This window comes from Paramacrobiotus metropolitanus, unplaced genomic scaffold (assembly GCF_019649055.1).
Source record: "Paramacrobiotus metropolitanus isolate TYO unplaced genomic scaffold, Prichtersi_v1.0 Parri_scaffold0000026, whole genome shotgun sequence".
NCBI lineage: Eukaryota > Metazoa > Tardigrada > Eutardigrada > Parachela > Macrobiotidae > Paramacrobiotus > Paramacrobiotus metropolitanus.
In genome coordinates this window covers 1,279,480-1,299,248 of record NW_026570246.1, presented here as the reverse complement: position 1 = coordinate 1,299,248, position 19,769 = coordinate 1,279,480, and the positions used below count along the sequence as shown (strand labels likewise).

The 19,769-nt window shown below is 39.8% G+C and overlaps 1 protein-coding gene across 1 annotated transcript; it reads right to left on the bottom strand.

Annotated features, from left to right (window-relative positions):
• Positions 1 to 1,090: 1,090 nt before the first annotated feature.
• Positions 1,091 to 16,339, bottom strand: LOC129587686 (cytoplasmic polyadenylation element-binding protein 4-like). Its single transcript, XM_055481538.1, has 8 exons — positions 14,242 to 16,339; positions 8,820 to 8,946; positions 4,238 to 4,453; positions 3,765 to 3,854; positions 3,563 to 3,681; positions 3,214 to 3,328; positions 2,941 to 3,122; positions 1,091 to 2,475 (listed from the first exon to the last, which is right to left on the bottom strand). The coding sequence occupies exons 1-8, from the start codon at positions 15,526 to 15,528 to the stop codon at positions 2,248 to 2,250; spliced, it is 2,364 nt and encodes a 787-aa protein (XP_055337513.1). The 5' UTR covers positions 15,529 to 16,339; the 3' UTR covers positions 1,091 to 2,247.
• Positions 16,340 to 19,769: the final 3,430 nt, after the last annotated feature.

The following is a 19,769-nucleotide window of genomic DNA, read 5'->3' as shown; positions in this document are numbered from 1 at the left end:
GCTTTACTTTTCTTTTGCTTCATTAGTATGCTTCATTGTTAAACAATCCGAGCTCTAATGGCGCAGTCAAGGGCACAATAATAGTAACTATTACTGTGCTCTCGCATATTTGCATAATCTAATATTTTCTATAGTGTAAGAAATGTCCACAAATAAATATACAGTATTTCTAAATGAATAACATATAAATATGTATAGAATATTGGAAGTTCGGGGTACGATACTACGATGTATTGAGCAAACGAAAATTGCCATTTGTAACACAGCAAAATCGTACAGTGTTAATGTTCAACCGCAATAAGTAACTTTTGCACATCTTTTAATACAAATCAAATAAAAAAGATATCAGATACGTAATACAAACATCACGGCATAGAAAAACGGCAAACTAGAATAGGAATAATTACGGTGAGTTTACAAACCAACACACAATTTTTCAGTGTATATCAGGTAAAAGCAAACAGAGCTGCGTAATAAAACCCCAAACTTCATATTATGTGAAGAGAGAGTTAAGTAAAAAAAACCAAATACCTCTGCTCTGCAAACAAAATATTGTTTACTATTTCCAAACGTAAACGTTTGTATTGCGAACATTTCAAAGGCAAAATCCCCGCCACGCACAATATGGGATGCAGATGACCCTGATCCATATAGGCTGCTTCAGGTTTCATGGGGTTATATGTCTTGGAACTGATACGCTTTAATCAGCAGAACCGGATGTTGCCGCAGAGGTGGCATATATGTATATCGTGGAAGTGAAGTCCGAAATTTAATCCGGCGATCAAAAGTAGAAAACTATCGGTGTGTCGACCATATTTCAAATAGTTTAAAAAATGTGTACATAAAAATACCACGTCTAATATTGCGGAAGAAATTAAATAAACACATGCTCCAGAATATGGAAATATGAAGAGCGGAAGTTCCGAAAAGTAATAACGCCGTATCAACTCAAGAAAAAACACACAAAAACGGATCCCAGAGAAACGGTGCTTTAGTTCTGCAGCCGAATTGCTATGCATTCATAACTGTGTCATGGCCAAGAGCTCTTGGTTGTGGTTATCCTGATTCGTATCAACGGAAGAAACGAAAGAAACACAACATTTTTTATATAATACCAGCCAATAACAGCCATAATCCAGAACAGCACAAAACGTAAGCAAAAAATAATTCTATGTATCCAAAACCAGTCAGAGATATTGCTATTCTTTCTTGTGTTCACAAAGGTAAAATCACCACAAAATAAAACATAAAAACCAAACAAAAACGTCCTGTTTGTACGTGAAAACAAAAATAAAAATCCCCCACACCAAAAAATAAAACCTTGCCAAAAAATCCAAATCAATCCATCCGTGGATACTATAATGCAGATTCGAAAATATAGAAATTTCATCTGTCCGAGGTTTTGGCAAAAGTAGCTGAGGTTAGAAAACAAATCAACCGGTATACGCGAAAGGCCAAGAAGTTCCCATAAAAGGATGTAGAAATTTCGTAGAAAACTTGTGGCAGCATCATAAGTCAAAAATAATAAGACACCCCAGGATGATGACTGGCGAGGTGCACTGGATCACGGTACGCCGAAAATGTCAAAAAATATCGTCCAAAGATCAGATTGTCCAGAAAAAAGCCACGGGCACAATCGGGGCGCTGAGGTCATCCATATCAAACTATACACATCTTGTCCACAAAATGACTATCTCAATAAAGAGTGATGCTATAGCAAAAAAATATAAAGGGAATGCCATTAAACCACACTGCAAGGTAATCAAACTAAAAAACCAAAAACTAAAGCAAACTACCGACAAAAAAACCACGTTAATGAATATTTGGTGAGTGAGCAAAAAAACAACCAAACAGAGAAGGGGAAAAGATAGAGAACAAAAAAGCAGAAAAGGAGGCAGTTAGGAAAGAAAAATACACAAGCTATAAAAAAGGCTTTGGTAATGGTGAAGATTCAAAAGATAATTTTGGAGAGAAGGGGGTTGACCTTTTCGAGCACACACACTATCAGACCCGGATGTTTTTGGCGGAATCCCGTTCTCAAGAATATAAAAAATATAAATCAGCAGTGTGGCATTATTTGTCCCTTGAAGGCAGATAACGTTGATGAAGACCGTACATGCACACAGGTGCTCCGGATGCACGCCGGTTTGCATAACAGAGTGATAAGGATAAAAGAAAGGAGGGAAGAAGATACCACACTCAGGATTAATGTTGCATTTGACGGCACACACAACAGCAGATAGCAGACTACCAGCGCATGGCGGCCGGCCGGGAGCGGTCGACACTGCTCTCCTTGGTGACCGGCTTGTGGTGGTCCTTTCCCGGGGACGCATGGTACGGGCCCCAGCAGTGCTCGCATAGATAGGCCAGGCAGCCCACTTGCGAGCAGAAGAGCGGTGCACTGCGCCCACTACACTTCATCCCGTGACAGTAATCACAAATCTGGTCATCCAGGACGTAGGGCTTCAGTTCAACCTGTTCAAACATACAATCTGTCATCACATCATGCAATCCTTCATTCAACTCTTTTACAGTCATCAGCCTATATATGCACATACGATTATGTTGCATTTCTGCTTAAACTTTTAAACCGCAGTTCTTGAAATTAATTTGCGGATCACCTTTCAAACCAAACCAAAAAACTTAAATAAAAGCTTTACTCAGTTAAAAACTTAGTTGAACTAAACTTAGGTTTGTTAAATTGTCTCTGTTTAACATTGATTAGGTTCTATTATAAAGTGTGGTAGAGCCATGGATCCGACTTTCTGAACTCGACAAGGGGATACAAAAGTGAGACATACATATAGAGGTATACTGCATAAAGCTTCACTACCAAAAACAGTCTGCATATACGTAATGATTTACAGCAAAAGTATTCTGTGACGTGCATTTTTTAAATTAATTATAACTGTATGACTGTGGTCTACTACAAATATTTACCCGTTTGTCAATTTCGCCGTTTTGGAGCTGTACAAATCTGGCATTGATGGCCGCAATATAGCTCTGTTGGTTGCTGAAGGTGATCCGACCCGCTCCTTTGGGATATTTCAGTTCCGAATCAACATCGATGCCGGCATAGGCCACGTAACCAAACCGCTGATTCATCAGAAGTGCCAATTCGTCTGGAAAGGAAAACAGCGCAATATAAATTAACCTCAAGCCTTGACGGGAAATAATATGTAGGCGCTATTTTTCCCCTCAACAGCAACTCACGGGCTTTCAATGGTCGAGGCACTCCGCCAACGAATACCGTTAAACGGGGATCCAGCTTGCTCTGCGTGTCCAGGTAGCATTCATTATCGGTAAGCCTCCACGGTCGAATTTGCACCTAATCGAGTCAATAAGAAAACATCACTCACTATTCCACTGGAAAGTCACATGATTTTTTTTGCAACCTTTGACTGGACAAAATGAACGAATTTAATCTGTAATATCTACTATCATCACTTTTTCCAGTTAGAAACCGTTATTAAAACGCTGTTATAAACAAGTTGAATAAAATTGTTTCCTTCATCGAGTAGGTTGCAAATATTTGGAATTATTCTCATATGGGTTGACATACTGGTTTATCCTTGCTCGTTGGGCTGGAAACGTGGACGTACAATTTGTCGCCCTCTTGAACAGATGCATCCAGCAAAGCGTGAACCGAGCTTTCATCTTGGAACAGCAGAAAGGCATACCCTAAAAAGATAGAAACACATGCACCAATGTTGTATTAAATTCCACATGTGCACTCTGTAAAATGAGCCGATTATGCAACTGACCTTTCGGTGGAAAGTAGGATTTGCTTTCTGCCTTATGTGGCCAGTCGACGATCAGTGGACCAAAACGCCGGAAACTGGTAGTTATCTCTTCTGTAAAGAAAAACCTCATTATATGTCACATTTACATAGTACGTAATAATTAGTTATTAGACGTATTTTGCTACATTCAGTCTACACGTAAACGCCAATACTACATTTACTCGTATCAACAGAATACATACGTATACCTGCCCAAAGGATTTCATGCGCATTTAGCCCAGTAAGCAACAATTTTCTCTTTTGATACATTTACTATTAGGGCACAAATATCGTTTGATAGAGCATTATAATTGACTGCAGGAAGGCACGCTGCTTTCAAAACACCCTATTCTGTGCACTGCGTTTACGTAATTGTGCGAACAAATTATTTCAATTCAGGTACGTACAGTGATAATTACTGTTATGGTTAAGAAATATCTGTAAACAACCAGTACCTTCGTCGATATCAGGAGGAAGTCCTCCCACGAACACTTTCCGAGAATACAAGTGCATCTGATCACCGCCAAATTCTGATCCGCTTGAATGGTGCCGGGGGGACATGCGCGAGCCCATCGGCGAAATCGAAGACGGGACAATTTGGTCAAAAGGATCCAGAATATCACCGAATCGGCTTCCATCGTAAGAATTGTAGTTTCCGAAAAAATTGCGACCTGTGACAAAAGCAGATTAAGATTAGTTACTTTAATCCGCGCAGAACAGATATGGTATCGCTTAATTATCAACAGCCATATTATATAGTCTACAGAAATACCTACAAGTATATTTGCTTTTGCACAATGTGATGGTCAACCTATAATTTTGTCTAAATGGAGTTTCCAAATTTTGGTAAGTATATGTAGCGTATTAATGATTGTAGTATGATGCTGCAATGTTTTCGGCAAAAGGTTAAAAACGATCATACGTTCCAAATTGTTAAGTATAAAATTAATTCGGTCTATGCCAATAATGCCACTATCTTGGGTTTATGTTTAGTGTAGGAACGGATGGAGAAGCTCTTTACCGGCTTTAATGCGATTCATGGGGTAAATTGTGAAGTAAGCATGCCTGTTTGTGCATACGACCAAAATAAGCAGCACAAGAGAACCCTTGGCCGAAAAGCCAGGCACTTGGAGTTGCTTTATCACCACAGAAACAGCATCGGAGCGGTGACAGGAACATTTTTCGTTCAAGTGCTACTCGTACGTTAATTTAGGATGATTGGAAAATCGAATATCTATCTGATCCCAACAGAATCTATCGTATTGCATAGCAAACTCGAGCGGTGGTAAGACGGAAAATATTAAAGAAGGACAATAAAATAGTTCGTACACTCTTTCGCTTGATATGCATTAGCATGTCGTGAACTGATAAAATTATGAGAACGCGTCACACTTTGCAGCGCTATGTTCGGTGACTATTAATTTACGATTATTTTTTCCTGGAGAATATAATGCTCATGAAAAAATACGCTGCCAAAGTGCTAAGCTGTAAATATGCATGGTTAATGTGGATTTGTCGTGCCGCACGGACATACTAAATTAATCATCAAATAAACACGCAGCTATTCCAGCCGTGCGTATTCCGTCCAGCCACACAGCCCAAAATTAGACTAACGAAGCCACTTTCTATATTCATCATGTTTTTTCTCACACTTTGTCTCTCCGGACCGGATATTAGCTGTGAGCCGTCAACCATTGCAGCAGAGCGACGCTGCTAATAAACTTCCAAAATGAAAACTATGCGTCACCGTTTGCCAAGTAATTACTTCACACTTTTTACGTCGTATAGCTCGGTATACGAGCAAGTGTCTGCCAGCAGTGACAGACATACACAAAATAAACTGGTAATAACATGAAATTGTTATTGTGGTATGCCTTTGTACAATACAATAAAGCATCACAAGCCTTTTCAGAGTTTCGGCGTATTTATAAAATTATAGTTCCTGCAACCAAATTTGCCGCGTGATGTATAAATTATATAGCTTGTAATTTACAAAACACCGGCAATAAAAATAATACGCGTAATGCAGACATGCCGATCGTACGTCTTTCATTTGCATCTGAAGCGCTAACGGTTTGCAAGGATAAACCTAACCCCAAAATTTTCCCTATGTTACAGATAAAGTGTGGGAAAGTGCTGTGGTATATGTGGCATATTTGCACTTTTAGTTAGTAAGTGCATATACACGTCTTATTTAACGAGTGCGGGCATTAGATAATCCGGCCAGCATCTCTTGTATCCTGTAGGAATGTTACAATTTGATTACCGAGCAAGAAGCAGTATCCCCAAAAAGCAAAGCCTCCGCGCTCCACATAAAATGCGAATGCGCATATAGCGAGCGCCACTCTGTGCAGCTAGATGCAATCTGGTTAAGTCGAGCGATTGCCAATGCTGGTCCTTGGCAATCCGACCGGAGATTGATTTCCCTCATGCAATTTTCCGCTGCGTATCGATTTCCTGTCAGCTCCTTTACAATTCGACGAAAGCTTCGTCCGCGTATATATAACAAATGTGTACGAGAGCGAGGCCTATTGCATAATCGTGTGTGTGTGTGTGTATGCATTATATGTGTGTGCGCGCGCCCTTTTCCTTTCTCTCCCTGGACGAATAGAATGCGCTGAAAGGGAAGTGAGAAAAAAATAGGAAGAGCAAAAAAACCCTGGCTGCACCGATTAAGTTGGCATGCAAACGGAAAGGAGAAAAACAGTGCTAACATGCATCCTAAGACACAACAATGGCCGAGTCAGGCAGATTGTCGATTATATGACACGAAAAATATCAATCTAGTGGGCGCGGATGCTGTACAGGCAGCGATGCATATTCCAGATGCAAAAAGCCCTCGCCAATCATTCTTCCACTAATCGACGCACGGATTCAATAGATTTTGTCTAGTGGAATACATGGAGTTCTATACTGGTCGCGGGATATATACACTCTCTCTTTTGCATCGATGTAACCAGTAACGGACGATTGATTCATTTTCATGCCTTGTACCAACACACTACGCCAACAGGAGAAGAGGGCTTCCGTTCGAGTTGCCCATTCACTGGCTTTTGTCGGAGCACTAACAACAAAAATCCCAATTTTCTTCCCATTCATCATACGCCCTTTACTTGTTCTGGAGGACATATTAAAACCCCGATGTATCGAACCTTGTATATAGCTTAGTCTGCTGTACAGATAGTAGCATCCCAAAGGCCTTTAATAAAATTAATAAGGTGAAAAAATCGATGTTGCGCAACAACAATTCTAAGTATTATTTGAGGGGTTTTGCCCAGGACCAAACAAGAAGGAGAGCGCCAATGCTGACGTAACACTGACTGCGGACTATGTACCATTTTGGCGTTTTGGATGAACACGAAGGACCACTACGTGGTCAAAAGCGAGATTAAGTTCCGTTCCATACTTTGCGAGTGTTTATATAACATTATCTGCTTAAAATTGGTATTTTTATAGCAAAACGCCAATAAACACTAGACAAACTCCTTGATTATTGTAGGTACCGTGCGCCTATTCAGAGGTACACCGGTCAACAAATATGTTTGGAAAGCGAATGTTATGCAACAAATTTCCGCGCTTGGTTTGTACAGGCCCGGAGTTTCACCCAATCAGATTAAGACCTTTAGAAATAGCAAAGAAATAACGAAATAAGGCACGCAGAAGTGAGGAACAGACGCGAACAGATGAAACAATACAAACATTATTGTTCATAAAAATTATTTATTGTTTAGATTTTTTAAGAAGCCCAGACAAACTGACCAAAGTCATATTGTCATGAAATCGTCCCCACCGTAGCATATATTGTTCTAAAAACAAAATTAACTATCGATCTAGAACCTTTATGAAAATGTCAACTATGTCGGAGCATAAAACAAAATGGTATGATAATTGTAGCACTGAATGCTTCAGGTGACAACACATATGCCTGGCGCTCCACGAACTTCCGATATTTTAAAGAATTGGCAGCCCATGTAAAAAACCTGAATATAGCGACTGGTATACAGTAGTGAAAAATGAATTCTTGTTTATTCAGCTAGATCACATGGCGAATTTGTGTACTTTTTTCTTACCACAATCAGCGATTATAATCGCTTCGCAAATCTGTTACATAATCCAGCGTATTAACTAGGGCCACAATAAATTAGCTACCATAGCTCAGCAATTATGCTTGGCCATTCCGCAAATTGTTGTGGAGGTTAACCGGATCAACAGAGGAGATGAATCAAAAATACTACGGCAATAGTTAAAAGCACCCTATTATTTTGCTTGGCTGATCTCTGAAAAACTGCATAGTGCATACATAAATGTACTCTCTGAAATGCAACAAATGCTTTGTTAATTATGGTAGGAGAAGGGGATAACATCATATAAGTAAATTTTTTAAAGCCAACATTTATGATGTAGGTACATTAAAATTAATATGATATAAAACCAATGCTATATATTCAACTCGGCAGATAAGGATGTAAAGTAAGAACTTAATAACCCACAACAAAACTTAACAACGTTACGTTTTCAAATTAAAATAGCGCTTACACAAAATTTAATATGAACGTTTATAAAGAATTACAAGTACGAAAACTTTCGTGATTGCAAGAAAATACGTGCTTCTTTCAACAATAAGAACATTCGTCGGCATCCAGACACGTTGTCTGGCGTCGGCACGCAAGCATTTGTTCGGACTTTCATTATTGCAGTGAAAAAAACATTACGGCTAAATAAAAGCCCGTTTTGCGATGAATAATATTTGGTCGGCCTATAAAGTGCCTGTGGGGACTGTATGGGGTGCGGCAATCCCATGGGAATGTTTATCACTGGGAATATTTCATCTCTGCCAGTGAATAACCGGAAAGATGCGCAGAATCGAAACCCAACGTTTATCTGTGTATACGCGGTGCTCACTTCCGGTTGGGGTGCACTAAGCTAATTTGCAAGTGTGAAAGCTTCAGGACCCTTTTATCGACAGCTAATAGTAAGACCTCGATATTACATGCGAATACATAACCATAATTTTTGTTCTCCTATCATCACACATACCTTTGCCGCTGTCGTCCCATCCATTTGTCGCTTTCAACATGTCCGTCAAATGTGGTTCCAAAGAGTATTTCAACGAATCGAAACCGCTCATACTCCCATTGTTGCCTTGATGGAAATTGCGGGGATTCTGTAATGAGTAGAAAAACCTTTTAACTCGTCTCTCAAAGTACTCTGTACATATCGTGCCCTGTATAATTAAATGTAGTAGAGCTGTGTACACTAACTATACTGCTAATGTTACATAATAACTGCACTGAATACTGCGTTGCGCTTTTACAGCATTCCACAAGCTCAAATATTTTGCTTTTAACCGGTTTATCAGCAAAATTAAAACAAATAACCGGGACCACTTGCAACAATTTTTATTATAAGAAGATACGAATAGAACATTCCTTAATTTAATTACACTGTTGTCAATAGGATTAGCAACTATCGTTGAATTATTTTTGCAAATAGTGATCGTACTCAGAGTAAAACAAAATATAAACTACTCGACATTTCAGTTAAAGATTATTATTGCATCTTTTGATGGCAGGGGATATTAAATGTTATTGGTTTTCCCATGATGTGCATTAGCGATATTCTTTCAACTGCCCTCCCATAATTCAAAGCTGCATGTGCCATTATTTGGGATCGTTCCATATTGACGGCACTTCGCAAGCTGGACCGGCCAGCAGTATGCTCGATGGCAACTGTTAAAACTCATTAATTCACGCATCCCTGCATGTTTACAGGATACGCGTTTACCCGGCGATCCGGGAAACGGATACGGTGCTTTGAATACAGCCAGTAAAGAGCTGAGAATGTTCATTGGGCAATGGCCGTGCCGAGAGAAGCATAACATATAACGAGCTCCAACGATAACATCACCGCATAACCGTTCAATATTGACACTATACACAGTCCTATATTTGTCTTTGACCACAGTCCATATTTAGCCCATTTCGGTTTTAAGAATCGTTACTTCCAAACACGCCGATCCATAATGCCGGCAGAATCATAAATGTAATAATTTATTATCACTGCTCCTGGTCTGCTGCTTCTATATAGCTGAATGGCCGCCACACCCATTCACAACCACAGCTGCTGGGCAGCGAATGAATCTTGACGGAATGACCTTAACTGACCACCGCACGGAAGTCTGGCCTGAACTGACCCCGTGATGTTCGGATTTGACATTGCGAGGAGCCAGGTGGTAGCGTCATTTGGGTGTACTGCCAATAAAGCTGAACAAGATCCCCATCTGCCATTGTCGGTTGTCCATAAGACGCTTAAATCAGTACGCATGTCTAGCCTGTACACTCCTTTCCATTGAGAAACGTATAATAACAATTACGGTCACTTGAGACCAACAGCTGGTCAGTCGCGTGGCATGCTACAGAGTACAGATCGACAGCTGACAACGAAAGATGTTATTAGAGCAAGAGCGAATAGCTTGCCGCTACTGCTGATAAGAAAATCAGCAACCGTTGTATCACACCTCATTGGAAGGGATTCAGCTAGCGCTTTTGTAACTGGCTTTTTAACAGCAGCATGTTGATATGGATTAAGCAATGCATTATTTAATTTGTCAACGTTTTACAAATTTTTTTTAAAAAAAATCAAAAAGTGTTACAATAAAATGTTTGCATAAAGTACAGCTAAACTCTTTCACGCATACATGAAACTCTTCAATTAAACTCTTTAAACTTGCTTAAAAGGTTTTACAGCATTAAAAAAACTAATTACAAGCCAGTTAGTTCATGTTACAGTTTTTTCTCCTGAGTAAACGTTTTCTAACCCACCGCATTCGTAAAAACATCCGAAAAAGAGAGAAATTCTTGGAAATGCTTTAGTTATTGCACAAACAACCAGGTTTATCATAAAGAAGCCCTACAAAACACATAGACAATCATTACCAGCCAAGTGCGCAGTGAAAAATGATTGCTCAACCGGAAATGGTGGTTTCCGGTTGCTGGCCAAGTAGCGACCCAAGCAAAGTGAGGTGAGACAAATTACCGAATTACAGGCTCATGTTATTACATGGTAAGATAAGCTACATGGCCACGTCTTATTAATTTTTGTAACTCAGTGACCAGTCTGCAGGAGTTCGTATGCAAGACAAAAATTTAAGATTGTTCAATCTTGATCGCACTTGAAGTTTTTTGGTAAAGGTCGATTTCTTTTGCATTTGCGATTTGCGCTTTGAATGTTGTCTTGAATTACAACTTCTATGTCGTAAGCAAAAATTCTTCAACATTTATTCTATTTTTGCTTTGATTACACCGGAAATTTGAGACTAGTTCAGGATCAAAAAAGAACATCTTGCGTTGTAGCGTGCATACATATGCAACCTAAAAATGATAATGTTTACAGCTGTGCATCACGTGAAACGCTGCGTAGACAAGATTATCGCATAAGTTAGTTGTAAATGTCACGACATAGCCAATAATCTGAAAAAATGTACATATTGTACTTATTAAACAATTTCAAAACTTTTTAATAATTTTTGCATATAAGGCAATTTCCTCAAACGATTCAGTATATTTTAGAAATTCTCAATAATAATAAATTCTTTAAACCACCCAAGTAACTTTTTAATTATTTAAGTAGATAATTAAATTTTTTATACATCTTTATGGTATAAATTGTAAATCATCATCAAAATTATCGAAACATCATTTTCACAATTTCGCAGCACGTGGGTTCGCTTCAAAATGCTATTACACTTTAGATCCAAATACAATACTACGCTACTTTGAGGCCAGGTCGAGGTAGTTATGTATCGGTTGCTCTTCAGTGTGCACCGTAACAAATTGGAGGGGTACGATAATATTCTACCAAAACGCATAAAAACGCTCATAAAATCGAAGCAAATCTTTTCATTTGCTCGTTTACTTCGAAGACAAATAAAAAATTTAATGTTAGCATGTTATCAGCCATTATGGACCAAAGTTTGCCAATCAAAGAAAAACGAGGTAAATATATTCGTGAAGTTAATATGTATCATCCAGAATAACGAGAATCTGCACAAACAAGTAGCAAATACACATTAATTTTAGTGTCGGCAAATATATAGATACAGTAGCCGCAGTTTCCATGAAAGAAGTTTTAATGATCATAACACACGTTGTCCGATCCAAATAGTTTTTATCGCCACTTGAAGATTGTATTTATAACCCAGGCAATGGAAAGTTTTTTCCGCACTGATGATGAAAACATTGACATGCTTGCCGGGTAGAAATGGGTCCTAATTGTCAAACCGAACCAGCCACTCGCATGTGACGCATTGCCAAGTTTGCCTATTCTAAACTAACTAATAAAAACCACCGCTATCGTTTTCCTGTCGCGCAGTAATTCCTAAATACATATCGAGCAAAATATACATGGAATATACATATGTGTATACGAAGCATTATAATAATAATCTCTCTCTCTTACTGACAGCATCATCGTCTGCAGCTGCATCAACTACTTACATATCCCCTTAAGGAAAAGCAGTTTAAAGAGGACGTGTAATAGGCCATAAGAACGCCAGCTGATTGGGCTAGATGCAGCCAACACAACATAGCTCCAAGATTATTACACAAGATTACGTAGCCTTCACGTTGTCTACGCCGACCCTAACTACCATACTGAAAAACGCTGGCGCGGCGGAAGCTATTTTTTATGTTCCATTCACGCTGAGCTAGTAATGCAATGCTAACGAAATTTTGATCAGCTAAGCGGAATATGTCCTATTAAAAAGGCTGTAATAATTAAAGTATTGCGTTATGCGCAGTCCACAATTAGAACTGGCTACAGTGCGGCCTGTATATTTTCAATATGCGCGTGCCGACAACAAATGTCGAAAACTGTGGGGTTTTTTTAGTATTTGTTGACCATTCGACATGAACCTATATCTTACTAGTACTCTTTAGTACTCAGAAAATTGTCAAAAAGTGCAAAATAGCGTTAAGAAAAAGTTTTTGCAATTGAATACCAATTTTTCCTCGAACGTCTGTGGAGTTACAAGTTGCTATAACGAACAATTTTATTTTATCGTTTTTCCATGATGACTCAAAAATTTCCATCTAAACCTTGACCAAAATGCTTAAGACCTATTAAATGTTTTACGTACTTATTTGCTTAAAATTTGGCAACTAATAGAATTTTAAAACTGAATCGTTACATGTACGGTATACATGCATTCTAAATGTAACAAACAAATTAAACAAGCGAACAAAAAAACACGCAATCGAGATCAGCAAACTTGCTTAAATTCTATAATGTTACGAATGCATGAGATACTTTTCCGCCTAAGTTTTAATGGTCAGCAATTGTCGGTATTTCGGGGTGCGATTCGCCTGTCTAGCTGAAGCAGCCGTAGAAAACGAACAAGTCTGGCAGAATAGAAGGTTTTTGTGTTGATTAAGCTGATTCAGATTAGATGTCGATTGCGGCAGACCTTATCATGTGGTTTGCGTGAGATCATCGTCGTAATGTCAATCTAAAATCTCCCCATTTTGCCGTAAATCCTTGAACGAAATGCATACGTACAGCTGTACCAGTGCTTGTTATCGTTTGCATTGCTACTTGCCCCCGTCTGCTTCTTATAGCTGACAACTAATGGCTTCTGGATCAGTTGGATAGAAAAATAATTACCGTATTCTTGGAACAATATTTACCAAAACGCAATGTTTACCTTGCTACCCCCAATCATAATGACGCTCTCTTCGTTGGTGCATGTGCAGTGGCATTGTGCACTATGCCGATTCTCAGACTGAGTAGTTAATATGCCTTAGGGCGGTTAAAAAATTAATACTACTCAGTAGAAAGTCTGCGTTTATAGGAAACGTTTATTTAGCGCAATTCAGGAAAACATTTTTGAAATGAAATTTAATACGGCTGCAAAAAAACTACTTTTAAATTTTTAAAAGCCTACGCTTGCGGTATTTTCTTCACCAAATAATATTATCGATAAATACCATTAGTGTGCGAACTAGTTATCGTCTGGGAATTAAACACAGTTTAATTGTGCGGACCACAGTACACACCTCGCATTCAATCTGCGATACACATCTGACATCTGTACATCGCTTATTTTACGATTTATCTATCATATTACAGCATTTGAAAATTTGATTACAAAGCCTGGTTAGCTTGGTTAGAGCTACTTTTAATTTAGTTTAATAATATAGGCAAGAGATATTAAAGTAAACCCTAAAGTATTATCAAAGACAATTTGCAGTTAACGAGGTACACTTCCATATGTACACACGCGGGTTATTAAAGAAATTGCTTATCCGTTAATGGTAAGAAATATAAAGCAGTTTGTTATGATTGCTGCGAAGACAGATCATTGAGCTGTTAGCCTGAGATTGCGACAAGCACTCACTTATTCCACTAAAACAATATTTACACGTGCAACTCTTAGAGGAAAAATAGATGCTTAATCCCATACCTGATTGTAGCCGGTAGTCGGTGCCGGATCCATATTCCAGCCTGATAAGGAAAAGTTGGCCGTATCACCATTAGTGGTGTGATTATGTGCGATTGTGTCATAGAACGAGGCACCCAAGGAATCAATTCCATTAATATAATCACCGCCCATTGTTCCGGGCACATGATGATGATGATGGTGACTGTTATGGCCAAGATTCTGTACATGGCCATTAGCCGGATGGGAAGCACTGCGCCGATACTGGGCACGATGATTGCTGTTTATATGACCAGAGTAAGCACCATTATTAGCGCTGCATCCCGTATTGACGGGATAACCTGCTGACTGCACTTGCCGGTAATGCGCCTGCTGTTGTGTCATGCCCGAATGTTGATGCAGAGTGACGGATGCTGGTCCCGCCATACTACTACCGGGTGATAATTGTTTTCGACTAATCGGCGATACTGAACCACTGCTAAATGGACTCGTACAGGCGTTCGGCGGGGCAGAACGGCGATTGCTAAGAGGCGCAACGTTGTTCCATGTCGTAAAGGGATTAGCCAGGCCGTGAGGCGAGCCGAAATGCTGTAGATTACTCTCGGAATTAGACGGGCTGAGCGACGGGGACAAGTCCGACCAGAAACTGCCCCATCCCGCCGAGCCGGGCGCACTGCCGGGTGGCTTCAGGTAGCTCTTACCGCTGCCCTGCTCCAGGAAGCGCTTTTCTTCATCATTGGACCCGAAACTGCCCACATCGTTAAAGGAGCCCTTAGATGACCAGACACTGTCGCCGAACAGGCTGTTGCCCAATTCCAGGCCGGATATTTCAAGACTACTCGACGCACTGGATGACGCTGTGCCCGTTGAGCCAGCGCCGCTAAGGGGACTCGATGATTCCCGTCCAGTCGCCGATGTAGCCGCTGCACCACCGCTACTTGCCATCGTTCCGCTCTGGCTATTTGTATTAGCGGGAAATGACATTGATTTTTCCTCTTTATCAGCAGCAGCAGCAGCCGCACTGCCAGTTGGGACAACGACTGGGGGGCTTAGTGAATCCTTAGGTGAATTCTCGTTCACTGCGCTGTTGGCCAGTGCCAGCGCTTCACTGGCACTAGTTATGTCTTTACTTTCTGACGACCAAATCGATGAGAGCATATCTGGGCTTAATTGGAACAGCCGTGATCCAGGCGAGCTCATGCCGGTACTGCGGTCGGTACAGTAGGAGGACAATGCTGGCGATTCGCTTGAACAGCTATAATCAAAGGGAGACCCATAGGAACGGAAGGCCGTCTCCACACCGAGTTCCATAATGATCAGGCCGTAAATGCCGACTTAATTAAGGTCGATCGTATTCCCGTCGGGTTGGTGTGTGTGTGGGCTGTATATGGTATGGATAGTACAGTACATGTACTTACGGTAACGGCAGCTGGACTGTCCCGGTACAGTGTGTGTGCATGCGGCACTCAGCTGCGCCGTTGTAACGGTTGTCAAAAAGTAATTCCTCACCACAATGTGTCGCAGCAACGTGTATATATAGGGATGGTGGAAAATTATTTTAACGATCTCAGAAAAGAGTTTGGCAAGTTATTGGGAATACGGTGAACGAAAAATGAAGCAAGACGGAATTTTACAGTAACAAGCTACTGGCTGCGATTGTGGATCACACCAAGCATGCGGGCTATATGAGTGGGCTTTACTATCCACCATACAGTCATACACATTCACAGCTGTTCGATACAGATCGCCACCTCTTCCAGGACACAGCAGCCAATGACAGCCGCCGATAATCCGTCGATAAATCGGTATTTGTTCACAAGGACTTTCCTCGTTAGCAGCCGACCAATTCGCTGACACTGACGTCAGTTGGACAGGGAATCAATGTATAGATTTTTGTTGATTGGGCATAAATATAAAGCTGTATTATGTATTCGGCTAAATTTGCTGATGGCACCACGCAGTTCTGGCGGAAAATTTGCTATTGAAACAGTTAAATAAAAGAACCGTAATATTACACAACAACATTTGTTATTGTACTGCAGACTGAACTACATTTTAAGTCGTGAGGGCAAAGTGAAGCAAGCCAAATTGGCTAAGAATGGGCCTAGTAAATTTACTTCTCACCGCTTAAGAAATCTTGTTGTACCGCTAGAATAGATAGGCAGCTAATGAAAATTGTAATGTGCATCTTATAGCCGGTAGGATGGCTGGCAGAGTCATAATCGTCACAGCCAAAAACCGGTACCGTAAAAAAAATTACATAGTATTTACGCTTAATACTCACCGCACTGACTTTTGTGTCTGGCGGTATAATCATGACATTTGTTATGAAATAGTGGCGTAATCGAAAGTGTAGTTCAATGCCAGCATTTTCCTATTAGTTATTGCTGTTCATCAAATGCTGTAATTCTGATTATACCTAGCCTATCTTATTAATTTAACACCCACGAATGTTCATTAATTTATTTCTGCTAATTGAATGTTTTAATTTAAACTACTGCAACGCTGCATCCAGCTCACCGAATATCGTGCTACAGACAAAGGGTGTACGCAAATTCGCGGAACTGTTTTGTCTGACACCGGTAAAAACGTTGTCCTTACAATTAGCCGAATACCTCATGTGGACTTCCGCTAATCTCTTCCGCACCTTCACGTCGTTGCGTTTTCCAAATGAAGGGTTACAGGGGAATTAACCATTTCAAATTTCTCAATTATATTACGACAGAATCTGATTATTTACTGAAATATCGTCAGCATTAAATATTAATTGTAAGCCATAACGATGGGTTATTTTATTTAATACGTTTAATTGTAACAATACTTATTCCCGCGTCAACAATAGTGCATGCTCTGGCATGCACAAAACATCTGATGATAATGCTGTAGTCACAATGGATTTGTAATTTTAACGTGCAGCTTTGTTAATAATTATCTTTAAAAAACTTCTGTTTCGACGGCTATTTAATGCATAATGCCCACTTGGTTATGGTAAGCTTCGGAATGGAGATTAGCTTGGTATAATGTAAGCAGAATTAACGATCTGTGCATGTCAGTTCTTTGATTTACCGTTAACTCTGCGATTAGCTTCAATAACTTCATGTCCACTTTCTGTATTGCGAAAAGCTGATCCGGTGTTTTACAGATATAACCACGCATGTGGAACAACTTGGTCAGTTCATGCTCAATTAGTGATTGCTATTCTTTGCAACAACATATTTTTTCTCATCTTTTGTATGTAAGAAAGGCTTGTAAAGGCTGAAAGTGCACCATGTCAGCGGCTACCGCATACATTCAACTTAAAGACTTACGTATTAATAAAAGCACATCAGTTTTCGCAACATACTTGATATTCTGTTATAAATGAAATACTTAGTTATACAAATTTTGTATGATCTGGCGATTAATATTTGCGATTGTGAGTTATAAATAAAAATAATAAACATTCTTTAAAAATGTGAAATACCTACTTTGACTGATTGACAAGTCTAAATGTGGAACGTAATAATGTATCGTGAGGAGGCATCGTTATTAATACTGATGCAAATCGCGTTGCCTTTTAACGAAAACAAGAAGTATCCGCAACTAATATCAGTAATATGCAGGCCAGCTGGCACCCACATTAAGTTTAAGAGCTACTGTACTTTTGTTAATATCAACGTAACGTGCTTTATAATTCAAGGCAAAATTAAAACAAATCAATATCAAATACATCAATAATCATACTTCTATGCTTAGAGACTGCATAACCCTATCGGGCATCGGCTATAATTTGTCGGTGTTACAGCGATTGGTACGGATATTTATGTATTGTTTATTGATGTCAGCCGCATTTGTTTCCAGCTGGAAAACATTGATATTTGCAGGTTTGTGTAGTGCTGCACAAGCTTCTTATGAGAGAGAACAAGTACGCAAGAAGTATATAGTTACTGTAAGTAAGTAATATATGTTATAAGTAAGTAGTTTTTTTCTCATGTTCGTCGGGACGCGCTATAATAATACAGTGGTTGAACTACCCAATCATTTTTTTCGATCCTAGAACCATCGTCTGTCCATTCAGCACTTTTCAATCATTATGTGTTTTCCGTTCTGTCAACTTAAGTAAACAAATCAGAAAAATATCGAGTAACCCGCTTTTACGACGGGAACGATAGATTTTCGCCGAAATACGGTTTCCCCCTTGGAACATTTCTTCATCTTTATTTGTCCCATCAGGATTTACTAAGGATACCCCGCGTATAAACCGCTCGCCGGTCGTTTCTTTTCCCGTTGCACTGCGGCTGCGCCATGCACGGCCGATACGATATACAGCTGCCATTCACGGGGCATACCATGTACACAGTCAGTGAATGGAGGGAAAAGGTGAATTAATTTAAAAGTGTTATAAAAGCGTAATCATCAATCGTGAGCCGGTTCGACGTGGATATTGATCAGTTGCCGGCTACAATTTCTCAAGCAATGAAAAGCAATGCTTTCAATACCCCCCAAACGAAATCATCTCGTTGCAGCAGCAGCAAACGTTCGATCGCGCTGCGACTCCAGCTGAGCATAGGCTGAAATCTTCGTGCGAGCTGCACTTAAAATCGGGCATGTTGATGATGGTGAATGAGCCAGATGGCTTATTGATCACATACTTTCTCTTTTTTCCAAATGTCATTTCCATGAGGCCGCACACCAAGTACGAGATCCCAGTCGATAATTATTCTAAAAACGCCTCTGTCATGTCAGGCTTAGAAAATCAACATGCAAAAAATATCTTAATCCAGCTTACTAATGTAACGCCGATTGCGGCAGCGCAAAATACATCCCAAAAATAACGACAACATCGCTCCATCATTTGGTCAGCGGTGAGAAAGCTCCAACATCTCAGCGCAGTATTTTACGCAAATTAAAACATGTGTAACGATGCTCCGCGTTACTCATAAGGCACATAATTTTCGGGTTGCAGTTTTCACATTTATATTTTACGATCGATGTGGCTTTAGAGGATGTGTGTTATATGCCATGTAGTAGTGTCTCATCATTTTAACACTGAAGTTACGTGAAAGGAAGCAAAACATATAGAAGTATGCAAAGGGCATCGTGTACAGCAATATTTATGGTTAGTAAAATACTAAAATTGATCCATAAGTGTGTGTCAACAGTAACAGGCTAACAGCTTTTTTGCCATCTTCAAATCATTAGCGCAATGATATATTTATTAGCATTGGCACGAAAACAACTTATACCACGCCCTGACAAATGTATTGTAGATGGACTACTAATGGACATCCCTGTAACTGCAAATCTCATGTCGACGGTTTGATTATCTGTTGATTGGAAATATTGGTGGAAATTCCACACCGCACTCAAAACAATAATCTTCCACATTTGTCGCATTTACAAGGCTGAATGCAAGCGCGAACACTGTAATTAGTTCACTTTTCACGTAACGGTGGCTTATCGGCCATACATGATATTAGCAAATTAAGCCTCCTTCACGTTTTCCTACCCAACCCGGACGTTCCTGTCGCGAAAACTGCGCTCTAAGCTAATAGGAAGCAGTCAGGTGACAG

Bases quoted from the DNA above. Each gene is read 5' to 3' on its own strand.
- LOC129587686 (XM_055481538.1), bottom strand. From the start codon at position 15,528: ATGGAACTCGGTGTGGAGACGGCCTTCCGTTCCTATGGGTCTCCCTTT. The intron at 8,947-14,241 runs GTATGGGATTAA...TACTCATTACAG, and splicing joins CGACTACCGGCTACAATCAG to AATCCCCGCAATTTCCATCA. The intron at 4,454-8,819 runs GTATGTGTGATG...CTTTTGTCACAG, and splicing joins ATGGGACGACAGCGGCAAAG to GTCGCAATTTTTTCGGAAAC.